Source organism: Pleurodeles waltl, chromosome 4_2, assembly GCF_031143425.1.
Source record: "Pleurodeles waltl isolate 20211129_DDA chromosome 4_2, aPleWal1.hap1.20221129, whole genome shotgun sequence".
In the NCBI taxonomy this organism is placed as follows: Eukaryota; Metazoa; Chordata; class Amphibia; order Caudata; family Salamandridae; genus Pleurodeles; species Pleurodeles waltl.
Window position 1 is genome coordinate 153,741,468 of NC_090443.1, and position 13,890 is coordinate 153,755,357.

Consider the following 13,890-nt stretch of genomic DNA (forward strand, 5'->3'; position numbering starts at 1 on the left):
CGAAATGCAGCATCTCCAGTATGTATTATAGATATGGATGTATGTATTTGCCTTTAATATCTCATGATTAGTTTGCTTATGATTATTATTAGAATCATACCATACAATAATACTACTACTACCACTACTACTAATAATAATAATAATAATAATTAGGGTGACCAGAATTTTAAAGCCAAAACCGGGACACTTCACTAAAATGGGAGGACTACAATTTCACTTCAACCGAGCGCACGGAATGACAGCGCTCATCCGCATAGAAATACAGAAGAGGCTCTAAGAATATAAATAAAATGTGTTTTTTAAAGTCAGTATAATGCCAGTTCATTACATTTCTTTCTCATATCACCTAATAACTATCTCTACTTTGATTAAAGCAATAAAAATCAACTCCCACCCAGTGCTTAATTTGTAAATTAAAAGGTGCCGGTGCCCAAAGCCTTCCTCTTAAACATGCGGCTGCTTCAATTAAAGTTGCGAGCAAGGAATGCTGAGGCAGCTTAATCCTGAAGCCATCTCGGGCCTCTTCGATCCATTAACAGCCTCTCCCTACCCCTTCAGGTCACTCTTGCAGTTTTCTGCTTTCTCCCTTCGTGACGCGTTTTCGTTTTTCTCTTCCACTCTTTTTCCCATATGTGTCTTTTGCTCACAGGAAATGCTTGAGGCAGAAAAATAAGCGCCGGCCCTCAAAAATAAGTGCCGGTGCTTAGCACCGGAAACAACAAGCACAAATTAAGCACTGCTCCCACCGTTTTCAGACGACCCAGCTATAAACAGAGACATGGCCAAAATATGCCGGGACCGCTGGTGAAAAAACGGGACTGTCCGGGCAAATCCAGAACGCATGGTCACCCTACTACTAATAATAATAATATCTATTATTATTTTGCATTTGTATAGCACACAATTAGCCATTAGTAGGGTATCACACCCCACAACTTTCACTGGAGAGCAAGATCTCACCCTGGGAGGAATTAGAAACTGAAATGTTTGAACTCACCCACAACATTTCCACCAAGCCACAGAACAGGCAGCTGTGGGACACACACACACAGACGAGTGAATTAGAGGCCTATAACCCAGAAATGGTTGTCATTTGGACGGCATGGCTACAAACCTCATTTGCAAAGAACACTAAGAAGAACACACTGTTGAATTAACAAAAATATATCTTTATTTTACAAAATATATTTAACAAGACTAGATTAATGAGTAATACAAATCTGTCAGTGGTACTTACAAAAACATCTGAAGACAAGAAAATGTGCTTTTTTACATAAAATCATATGTAAATCCAGCATATCAGTGCGGGACAAACAAGTAACATATAAGCAATCAAATAAATAAGGATTTACAAACTAGCATAACTACTGACCATCTGATTGATTGATTACTGAGCGCCTGAATACGAATGCACGGGATTTTAGCTCAGTATTTCAATCTTCACATGGTATTCCTAATATTGGGATATCTGTGATGCCAGAGGAATTGATGGGGTTTACAAAACGTTCCCTGAGAGTACCATCAGAAATTATAAATAACTGGGTAACTGGTAATTCTGCTCATAATTACCCTGGGTATTACATTGTTCCCCCAGAGGTTTATCTGTAAATTTTGGCTGCAGCCGAAGGCTCCAGGTCAAACACACACTGGATAAGCAGAGTTACAGAGGATCGTGTAATCGCGGTAGACTAATGGGAACTGCAGTTACTAGCCCCACTGGGATTACCTCGACACTTAAACCAGGGGCCTTTTATTTTGCAGATAACTTATTTAACTCACACAGTAGAGTGAAAAGGAAACTTTTCTCTGAAATCCCATCTTTGGCATTGATTACAGAAGCCAAATGTGACGCGTAGGCCAATATTTTGCTGAAAGCAGCTTGGATTTGTGGCCTAGCTCTATTAATCTGCAGCTGCAGTAGGAGAAACTGTGATGTAAGGTTGAGAAACAGTAGGTATGTAATATCAAGTTATAAGTCGAAATATCGACAACACAAACATGTTATCAAAATGTTGTGGCCAAAATATTGACAAGGTTATTAACCTCATATATACGTACCTACACGTGGATTGAAATAAACTAAACTCCTACTTATACATATATTTACCATGTTGATATATTGGTCTTCAATATTTTGTCCACGATATTCTGGTTGTGCAATATTCTAGATTTTCTATTAAATTGCGCTATCTCAAATCAAAGGAAAAACTGTGACTGATTATAGTCACTTTATTTTCAGTCATTAGGTTAGGGACAAAAGCTGAGATGTAGGGTAAGGCCCAGACACATCATAAGAACCAATATGATTTGGAGGCATTACCCATCTAGCCCCTATAGGTACAGTTGACAATTTGCGCTGAAGTTGAAGCAATTGCCATCGACTGAAGAAGAGTTGAGCTGAAATCTCGAAGCTTGGAGTGGTTTCATGTATTTCTCAGATATTCAGCTGGTCCACAAACTTGCAGTCAGTATGGGTCCAGCGATGAGTGAGTTTTCTCTAAAGTACTGAAACTTGTACTGAATGTCACCTTAGACAAATTCCTTCCAGTAGTACAGTAGAAGAAACAGAAAATGTATGCTAGAGATAAACAGTCATTTAACCAAACACCAACCTCTGGCTGTAATCCTTTAGCGATTATTAGCAAGGGAGTTCCAGCATACAACCCTTCCATACTCAGTCTGCAGAGTGGTGTGAAGGTGCTCAGAACAAGTGTTACTCCCATTTAAAGGAAGAAAGCATGGGATTTATTTGCTGCGATAAACGTGTTTCTACCTTCTTCGACTGGATTTTTGGACGCAAATGAGAAGAACTTTCTGGTACCCTTCCTTGAAGTGCCGGTTCATGGCGGCATAAAGGATAGGGTTGATGCAACTATTCAACCAGGTGAGGTTGGCAGCAATCATGTGGAGCACCTGGGGGGCTTTGTTCTTGGCATCAAAGATGTTGAGTAGCAAGAAGGGTATGTAGCTGACCACAAAGAACATGAAGACCACAAAGCACATACGGGTGACCTTTTTGAACTCGGAGCCTGTGTCCTTGGGTTGTGATGAGACAACTGTTCCAGAACTCTTTGAGGACACTGCCGACTGTTGGCTCACATGACTTTTTGAGGAGGGCACCTGTTCAGAAATGACCTCACTAGAGTGGGCTTGTGAGCCCCCCAAATCCACTCCACTGTCTAGTTCCTGGAACTTTCCAGAAACTGCTGTACTGACACCGGCCACATACCCACTCTTCCCATTATTCTTCTTCAACTTATACTGATCCAGTGCTTTGGCAGCAACTTTGACCTTCCTGTGAATAAGGAAGTAGAAGACGCCGACACAGCCCAGGCCTATCACAAAGTAAAAGCCCATCAAAATAGTAGTGTACGGACGTCCTCTGATGCGATCGAAACTGCATGTGCAGACCTTTTGGACCAAGACGAAAACATTCCACAGTGGGGCGAAACTGCCAAAGCCCAAGACCCAAGTGCCAATGATGATCAGTGTCATCCCAAGCCTACTGAAGATCCGATCGAAGAGCTTACTGTTAGCAATGAGAAGGTACCGACTGACAGCAATCAGGCACAGAGTGAGGATAGAGACTGAGTTGGAGACAAAGAGTAGCATACCAAAGACCCTGCAAAAGGTGGCCCCACTCCGCCAGTAGAGGTGAAGGTAAGAGTCCACAGAGAAGGGCTGCAGGAGAGCACAGTAGAGAAGATCTGCAAAGGTGAGGTTCACAATCAGGATATTGAACCTAGTCTGCAACTTCTTGTCCAATGCAAAGGCCAACACAGTCAAAATGTTCCCAACAGTGCCCACCAAAGTGACTATGATGCCCCAGGTGACACTGACATAGCGGTAATTCACAATTGAAGGGTCGTAGCAGGAGAAGCTGTCATTTGTGTAGTTCATCTTTGAATCGCTTGCTGTTCCAGGTGCACAAAAATTGGTTGATAATCTGCAGAGATAAAATATAGAACAAAAAGTTATTTCCATGCAATATTAAGGTATTTTTACAACACAAAATGTGTGGAACAGCACCACTTTATTAGTATTCAAGCACTATACATACAACAGTCCACTTACAGTCTCAGAATCCCACAAGCCCCCAAACCCCAAAACACTTTTATACTGTAATTTTGCCTTTGACTGAAGACACACTCTGTTGCCTTTCAGTTAGGTTCTCTCTATACAAATAACAAATATGTATATACTTTGGAATACGCTGCCTAAACCAGAGAATCCAAAGTAGGTCCAGAATGGCGAGATCAATACTAGATTTTCAGGGGAAACATGTCTTGTATGAATATTCTGAAAAGCTGGCACAGAGTGGCCAATTTGGCCTACATTTGAAACATTGTTTGAACTCCTCCTGAATTTTACTGTGGGAGAGGATGGCATGGGTATTCTTGACTTCAAAGGAGTATGTACCATTCATTTTCAGCGTGTGGCAGAACTCAGGGCAGATGAGTCACAAACATAAATTAGCTGGCATGAGAACATGGGGTTGTCAAAGGTTTTTTATGTGTTGGGAAGATTTAATGGTGGGGAGTTACAATACAGACTAAGCCCTAGAATGACACGTAAGGCCACGGATTTGGAACAGCAAGGATATCTGCGGGTCATCTGTAGAGTAGCCCTGAGGTGGAAGCATTTTAATCTTAAGGGCTTGTACCTTAGTATTTCGGGTGTATTTGAAAAGATGATAGAAAATACTACATGGACATAAGAGGTATTGGAGATTAGGATAGGGTTTTGTACTCTTACAACCCGTCTATTACCCTAGATTACATTTACAAATCATATCTCATAAGCCATCAATATCAGCAACAAGGTAAGTTTCAACCCATTACAACGCATTAGGAGTTTTCAGGGATCAAGAACTAGAAGTGCAAAGGAGTTTTAAGGGGTCTTTAGGGTTCAGGGAAGGATAGTGTTAAGAAGTAGTAAGGGCTTCTAGGGTTCAGGGATGGGTAGCGTTAAAGAGTTGTAAGGGGCTTTAGGTTTCAAGAAAGGGTAGTATTATGATGTAGTATGGAGGGGCATATTTACAAGAAAGTGGCCCATCATAGATGATGCCCCCCTTTTCTTGCACCCCCCTACTAGCTCCTCACAACACCATGGTTGCGTGTATTTACCATAGGGTGCAGCATGGTGGTCGTTAGCACAATAGCTTCAACATTTTTTATGTTAATGTGGTGCTTGGCTACACTAGCATCAAATATTTTTCACAATAGTGCAGCAAAGCACAGGGAGGCCCATTAACTGTAAGGGGTGAGTCATTTTAACACCTGCTCTGAGGAAAAGTGTCGCACTGAAATGTTGTAAATTTCACTGCTCCATTTTTTTGGGCCTCCCTCTGCCAGAACGCCCTCCCCCTTGCATACATTATGCCTGACGCAGGCCTAATGTGGTACAAGAGGTCGCAAAGTGGCGCAATGCAAGCATTGTGCCACTTTGTAAATATGGCACGGCGGAGAAGCCAATTTATGCGCCACCTTAGCATACAAAAATGACTATATGGTGGTGCTAAGTAGGCGCAAGGGGCTTGTAAATATGTCCCGGAGTTTTTAGGATTCAAAGATGGTAGCATTAAAGAATAGAAAAAGGCTTTAGGTTTCAGGAAAGGTGTATAGTGGAGTTTTTAGGGTTCAGGTATGAGTAATTATTTGGGGTGGTATGATGTTTTAGGGTTCAGGACTGGTAGCATTTTGGGGTGGGGGTTTAGTGTTCATGGGATGGTAGTAATTAGGGGATAAGTGGTTTGGGTGTATATCCTTACTTGCTGTGTAGTAGCATACAAAACAATGCATTGTTATGCTATGCATAGTTGTGGTAAAAATAGCACATAAATAGCAAATAATATGAATGGGAATGCGTTATAAGTGTTGTCATTGTCGTTCTTGCATGCCAAATGCATCTGTAGCAGTGGTATGCCTTGTTATAATCTATATTCCAGGACTGTGGTGCGCTTCCAGAGCTACGCGGACATGCAAATTTAGAGGCATTATGAAGAAGCACTGTGGGTAATGACTGAACTTCGCAGCTGGTCTGTGGAAAAGAAGCGTGAGCTGCAGGTCAGGGTTGATATGCTTTGGAACAACTGTGTGGGGCTAAGGAGTACAGTAGCGCAGCCAGATATGCTGAGGATCACAAGTGAGGTGAGAGGTGTAGGTGTGAAAGCAGTGTAAGGATAACGGTCTGAACTGGGGAACACTAGAGGTGTGGTGTTTCTTTATGGCCAGCATGTATTAGACGATGTTGTGCTAAAATAATAATAATAAAATCTCAATTGCATGATGCAAATTTAGGAGTAGTACACTTTTAGAATAAAGATAATTTTTTAATCAAAGGGGGATGAAGTATAATCACAGAAATATTTTGCCCAGGGACTCCACAACAAGGGCCAGATGTGCAAAAAAAAAAGTGGTTTATGTTTTCCTAATAGCGTATTTTTGCAATTCGCTATATAAAAATTGCAAACTTCGATGTTCTACAGTGTATCAGACACTGTTTGAGATTCCCAATTGGGGCGCAAGGAATCTGCCTCATTAATATTCATGAAGCAGGTCGTAATTTGCAATTCATTTGGGAATGGCCACAATGATAGGGATGGTGGCCTCCTGGGGTCAGCAGACCTCAATGTCTGTGATTGTTTTTGCAATAAAGCAATTATTTTTGTAATGCAGAAGTTTTCTTTAAAGGAAAACGGGACACATTACACATAGAAAAATCAAAACTTTTCATTTTTTAAGAGAGAGCAGTGGTCCATGGGACTACTGCCTGCTCTTAAAAAATATTTTCATCCACATTCACAAAGGGGAAGGGGTCCCTTGGGACACCTTCCCTTTTGCGAATGAGTTACCACCTCCCTAAGAGAGTCTGTAAAATATTAATGTTTTGAAACTACATTTCAGTCGCTAAACATTCATTCATACCAGTGCTATTCAGTATTGGGAAGGGACGCCCTAAACACTCCCCTTCCTAATACCAAATCCCAAAAGCAAAATGAGATTAGGTTACAGGTTATCGAGTCACATTTTGCAGTTTGTACATTGCAAATGCTTTGTGCATCTGAACCCAAATCTGTTCCATATTACTTCAAATATATCAGCTATAAAGGAGCTCATAACGTGCCAGAATCGAACAGTCAACCCCTTGTATGGGAGCAAATCAGGATGCCCAGTCACTGCGTCCTCTGTAAAGAGAGCGCATACATTCACAGGCATTGATGCAGCATGATTTCTGGTTCCGGCTAAAAACGCTTAGCCAACTATAGCCATTGATGGTCCAGGAGATCCAGATCCATTCCATGTTTTCATGGTGTTCACATAAGATCAATATACATATACTTGATCTAAATGAAAATAAATTACAAAGAGAGTCTTCAAATCAGGTGAGGCTCTATAAATAAGGCTGCCACCACATTTCTTATGGTAAAATACTGACTATTCATGATTTAAGAGTGTTTAAAATCCACTGTATTATTTTTAACACTGTAATAATGTATCTGCTTTATTAATATTTGTTTAATGGTTTAGGTAACTTACAAAATTTAGAAGTGATTCTTATTTATATTTCCACGTTTTTATGTTTATATTTCAAAGGGGATAAAAACAAATTCACTTTTACAGATTTCCTCAATTTTTTCTGATCTTAAAAATCTGCTTTACTTATGACTGTCGCTCAAAGTGTCACGCATTTGACAGCTGAATGTAACTCATGCGCATACTAAAAACTTCGAAATGTCACACATAAGCAACTAGAAAACTTGGCAGCTGTGTTCGTAAGCCACTGGGCTAATTACGATTTGGAAAGAGCATATCCCTAGAAGAGAAGGAATGGTGTCTGTGGGTGGGGAGGGGGGGTGAGATAATGCCCGCATAGAAGTTTTATTGGGTGAGAGAATGCACTCAGGATATCCAAATGTATTTCTGCATACATTGCACTCTAATCCCTGGCATAAGGAGATTTTAGCACCAGGAGAAAAATTGAATAATATAAAAAGTGCTACAAAATGCAAGACATGTAAACGTATGCATTGCAAATAAAGGATTTAAGTGAGTGTTACAGGTGTCATCAGAGAACCCTAACCTAGCAACAGCCCTTTGTTAGAAAATTAAAGCAAACTGGGTTTGCACTGCTGTTGCTATCTATATCACTACCTATGCAATGAAAAAAAGGATCGAAGTGATTTGTATTCACAGCTGGGCCCATATTTCACATAAGAAATTAGAGAAAATGTACTTTACCCAATTCCTATTATGCAAACAGCAAACATACTATGCCCAGTTTGCTCCATTTCGTACTATTGTGCAAATGCAATTGTAACATTCTCTATTACACAAGCAGGAAAAATGGAACAAATACTTTGAACTATTTTTTTTTCTTCTACCAGAGAACAATTTATGTGAGGTGGCCTTGGGATTATTATACCATTGATAGTTAAATCATAGCAATATTTGGCCACTAAATGCATATGCAATCAAAGCCCGTTTTGAATGTGGTACACTTCCACTGGGTGAAAGTACAAAACATGGAGTAGGAAATATTGACTTATCCCAATATCAAAACCCAAATATCGAGGATCAAAATATAGACAGGTAAGTAATTATAAGTACAGGTTTAAAATAACTCCCCTCCCATGTACCTTGACTGTATACGTATCTTCAATGTACATAGATGTGGAGTTAGAATAGTAAATCTATACCTATCTGCATGCGCTCCTCGATATTTTGGTCCTTGATATTTTTGGCTTTGATATTCTGGTAAATCGATATTCCCTACTCGTTATTCCGGACTACAACACTGCTGCTGGCACTGAATTAGAGTGGAATGCCAGATGCCGATGTGCTTCTCTTTTCACGGCCATGCACTATACTAGGATCAGATCTCGGCTGGCAGTGAGAACTGGATACACAAATATAGCACCTCCTGGTGCCTTATACAGCTGTCACAAGGGAAATGCCGGGGATCACAAGTCTTCCACCAGTTCTGGAACTGCAGCTCAGCTGTGAGTGGGGGACACACATGGCATGCCCCCTTTTCTCGGTGCAACAATGGGAAAACGATTGGCCAGTTTTGCATTGCAAAAGATGATCAGGGAACCACCAATGCCCCTAATTTGCATAATTCGAGCTGCAACCGACGATGACAGGCAGCAGTTGTGGAGCAACTCCAAGACCCACCAACAGGCATAGAATATCTAATGGTACCACAGGCGCTACTCACACCTACCACAAGGCGACTTGCTTCCAGCAATGGCATGTTGCTTAATACAAGCACAATGCTATAGCAATCGACAAATTAACTCTAGGTGCTCCACAGCTTTTTGGATAGATCAACCAACAAAAAAGGATATTTTTTTGCAAAAAAAATGGTATTTCAGTCATATTTGTTTATCTGACGATTGCATCTGAATTTGGATCGTTGCTTTATATACACTGAAACAACACAACAGAAAAAAAACGAATACAATGCATTCGAAGGACACAGTTTCTTTCATTAATATTGCCCGTTATTATCAGGATTGTTCATATTTTCAGAATAACTGCAATTTAAATGATTCATATTTAGATACATTGTATGTACATTTTTCTCATGTGGATGGCCTATAAATCTGGCAAAGATCCGGCTGTAGGTGATCAACACTGCACACCCACCTGATCATTCAGTTACACAGTGAGGCCCTCATTTACGTGAATTTGGCGCGCTACCCTATGTCAAAGTGAAATGGTAGCAATGCGCCGTATTTATGCAATACGGTGCATTCCTGTCATTTACCCTCTGCGCTGGTGCTGTTTCGGCAACCTAGGGAAGGCACAGGCACCCATACACCATGGTGCAATTGTGCCTTTGTTGCCCGCAGTGTTGTTTTTGTGGAGAAAGGGCACCTTCCTGCGCAAAACAATCCTGAGGCAATTTCCTCTTTCCATGTATGCTGCACTGTGCAGCACACATGGAAAGAGGAAAAAGCAAGAAGAAATAAAAATATTTCTCCTCGTTATGCCTCACCTCGGGAGGTTTAAGGTTTTGGCGCATCCCCAGATTTACATGGTTTTGTAAATCTGGGTAAGCATCAGAATCCATGGGTTTTGCCTGGGAACACCCACCATAAAGCCCATGGAATGCCTTTAAAGGGCAAAGTAAGGTAATGCAGCGATTTGCGCTGTCTTGCCTTACTCCAGAACTATGAGGCCATTCAAAGCCAAGCAAAATGGCAGTGCATGGCCTCTTAAATATGAATATATAGCCTGCACCACCACTCAGCCCACCTAGCTATTTCATCACAGATCCATTTAAACCAGAGGCTAACTATACATTTTAAAGTGCCATCTTTTTTTCTTTAAAAACAAAGTGCCAACTTACCCTACTGTGGGCAACGCAATATTTGAGGAGCCCTATGGCGATTTTCTGCTTGACTTCCAGAAATGTCCTTCTCCTAACAGAGCTCTGTGTGTTTATATAACCCTGTTCTGCTTCCTCATCCGAAACAGCTCTACAAAAACCCAAGTTACAAAATTCTGCTCACTCAACTTCCTGGGGCCAACCAACAGTACCCACTTCTGCCTTTTGACAAGTAGGCCTCTGCTTAGTGACCAGTTTCCAAACACACACTTTCATCACGAAGCCACACTGGGCTTTGCGGTTGGTTTTGTTTTTCATGACCTCAGTGCTATCAGCAGAAAATAAATCTAGGACATAGCAACTCGTCCTTCTCCATGTTGGGGGCGAAAGAACTTGTGAAGTGCACAACAGCCGTTGGGCGCCGAACTTCGCCTGAGAAGTGTCCGCACGTACACTGGGCCTAATTCTAGGTGAACACTCGAGCGCCACCTGCAGGACGGACTTCACCTGGAAGCGTAGAGTACAGCCGTTGTCAAGGAGTGTGGTGGCAAATGATACACTGTGCCTAGGTGCGAAAACTGGACAAAATGTGTTTCTTGACAAATGACTATATCTCCCAGTGCTGCAAAATGCAAATATGTTGACATATCTGCATGTCACCTAGGGCTGACCCTTATTACGGTGACCACTTTCCCATAATACTTAGTCTGGTTTCTCACACCACATTACTCGCAAATGGCTGGAAGATGGCGGACTCGTGCCTTAGGTATTCAAACTCCTGGTTTCACTGTGATCATGGGGTCATGTTGCCTCTTCTTCTGCAAAGCGAAAGCAACAGCAAGGGGTGCTGCATCATCGCTCTACATAGGGGGGTAGTAAGCCCTGTATAAACAAAACAATACAATACAACAGAATGCTGCGTCAGGGTATGAGAGCGTCGACAGCAATGAGGCCCGTCCCCTTAACTGTCTGAAATGAGGGCGTGGTTAGTTCCTAAGCCTCAGGGCGAGTATACCAGTAAAGGGGGTCTAACCCGTTGTGGTGGGGGTGGGGGGGCTTCAGATTTTCCGACAATCACGCTGACATATAATGTTAAAATACATTATACCAATGCAGAGTACATGACAGAGGCTTAAGGGGCAGCGGAGGGGGAGGAATGCGGATAGGTGAGAGTACTAAGTGGCAGAAACACAATATGTTGTAAAATAATAAATATTTGTAGCTTTCAAAACAGAGATGAAAGAGAGTGTGTGTGTATTTTGTCAGTGTGTGCATGCAAAAATCCGACAGTTACCTTACCTTACCCAAATGAAAGCACATGTCCTCTGCTATTCATCAGAAAATACATTTGGGGGGGACGGGCGTAACACCCCATAACCTCCTTGAAGAAACGCCCCTGGCAGTAGCTCTTAGACAGGGCAAGTCCTACCCTCCAATGACAAAGCAGGAGAACACCTAGATGGACCTAGAGGTCTAGTCTCTGGCAGGAATGTGATCACAGGCCGACAACTGGCACGGCCCTTTCTACTTCTTCCGAGCATGGGTACACTGGGGCAGGGGGCGTGACTAGTACTATTATGACAGAATGAAAGTCAGCTTTGAGTAAGGTGCGGCAGAAAGTATGCACACTGGAAGTAAGGGGCCTTGCCTTTGCTACAAAGTGTGAGTTCGCTTGTTACGAGGGACCCCAGCCCTTCTATTGGGTCAGAATTTTTCCACTCTCACATTGGATCTCATACCAATGGGGGGATGGCCGATAAATGAGGGTGTAAACATAGCTGCCAGGTTCCTCATATCACGGTCGCGGGAGGTAGCTCTACAGTATGACTCAGTAGTAAGCCCCCGAGTGAAGGAATGAGAATATGTTGTATCATAGATGGAGCTCCCAAGAACAAACCTTTCAGAAAGAAAATATATGTTTGTACAAAATGCCTGTCCAGTGCCTGAAATGGAAAAATAGTACCTGCTTGTTCCTGGGAAGTGCCGGTACTCTCCAATTAAAAGTATTACGTTTTTCCTGAGATGTGCCGGTACTCTCCCTCTCAAAATTAAAAAGTGCCGGTACTCAGTACCGGACAGTACCGGCCCATTTAAAGCCCTGCCTGTACCATAAACCAATTTTCGATCTAATTGGAATACATAAAGTGTAACACAATGGTGCACAGACGCCAGCTTCAGCGTGCCCACCTCTCACCAGGGCCCGGTTGCAGCGACATTTGAAAGGGGAATAGACCATCCATTAGGTTTTCAGTTCTCTGGCTGTTGCCCTCAATCTGGTATTATTCCCATTTGTCCACTGTCCTAGCCCACCGTTTTTTACTGTCTCACGTTATTTCCCTGTGATTCGGCTCCTTGCCATGTCTCACCGTGCATTACAATGGCTCATCACGGTGCCCCACTCGGCGTTTGTTTATATGATCCTTCAGTACTTCCACACACACAGCCCCACCACACACTTCACGCCTTACGCCCTATGAGGGCAGTTCCGGCCTAGTCCTACGATCCAGGGTCGGTGAAGGAATCTCTCACTGACTTGTGCGGAGAACAAACTATGTGCTGTGCCACTTTACAACCGAGGCAGAGTGGCACCTTGGTAAGCTTCCTTCACACATAGTACAGAAATAGTCCTGGCCCTGGCACGCTTCACGCCCACAGCACTAGTTCAAGAAAACCGCAGGCACTGAAGGCTTCTCCTTCACAAACACCCACAAACACCCACACGTGCAACAAGGGCGGCAACAATGTGCATTGCACGCACTCTACTAGCAGCAAGGCGCTGCACATGCACAGAACATGGACACACGCAGACGAAGCACAAACACACGCATTACTACCCACATAATGTGCATTAGTGACTACAAGCCGCTCAGGCGAAGCGCAGCACAGACAGCAGCCTAACTTTTCCTCGGCGCCATAACAGATGCAGTACATGTATCATTACCGACCTTTTCTTTAGATGTCAATTCATTCTCCACCGGGATTACTGTGCTAACGATTATTCGCCCTGTTGATGGAAAGAGCCTTGAGGAACTCATGGTTGTGAAACGTGTCCTCTACATCTAATGACAACCAAGTCTAATGGGAAAATTCTGCAACATATCATCGCATACAAATTTAAAAACGATTTATGACAGACATAAGTAATGACATTCCTGTCAGCTGAATGTGCTGGGCATGCCTAACGTGTCATATTCTACTCAATCATAAACATAAATACAGTTTTGTCACATATAGTAAAGAATATCATTTATATGACCAAACAAAATACATTTTGCATTATGTTATGAATTATTAACGTATTTATTATTACTTGTCAATGACGTTTTATCATCAGTCCTAATACTCTTTCTGGTCGCAAAGGTAAGTGCGTTGTAGCACTAGACAAGTGAGAGAGCAGCATGGAGCCTTGGGACCGATATTCGGCAGTGGGAAAGCATGCAGTGAAAAGCTGGAAAACACACACCCTCTCATGGCATGCATAACCAAAAAGAAAAACAAGTAGATGTAGGTGGGCCCTAAAAGTGAACAGGGTAAAGATACGAGTCAGCCATC

The 13,890-nt window shown here is 42.3% G+C and overlaps 1 protein-coding gene across 4 annotated transcripts in view; it reads right to left on the reverse strand.

The window, feature by feature from the left end:
* Nucleotides 1–1,151: 1,151 nt before the first annotated feature.
* GPR84 (G protein-coupled receptor 84) overlaps nucleotides 1,152–13,890 on the reverse strand; it is a 60,609-nt gene continuing 47,870 nt past the window's right edge. For 3 of the 4 annotated variants that reach the window (XM_069231017.1, XM_069231016.1, XM_069231015.1), the window contains one exon: nucleotides 1,152–3,949. In XM_069231017.1, the coding sequence (XP_069087118.1) occupies nucleotides 2,773–3,903 (1,131 nt within the window). In that variant the 5' untranslated portion in view covers nucleotides 3,904–3,949 and the 3' untranslated portion in view covers nucleotides 1,152–2,772. Of the gene's footprint in view, nucleotides 3,950–10,359; nucleotides 10,428–13,890 lie in introns of those variants that run through there. The other variant, XM_069231018.1, reaches the window with a different exon arrangement.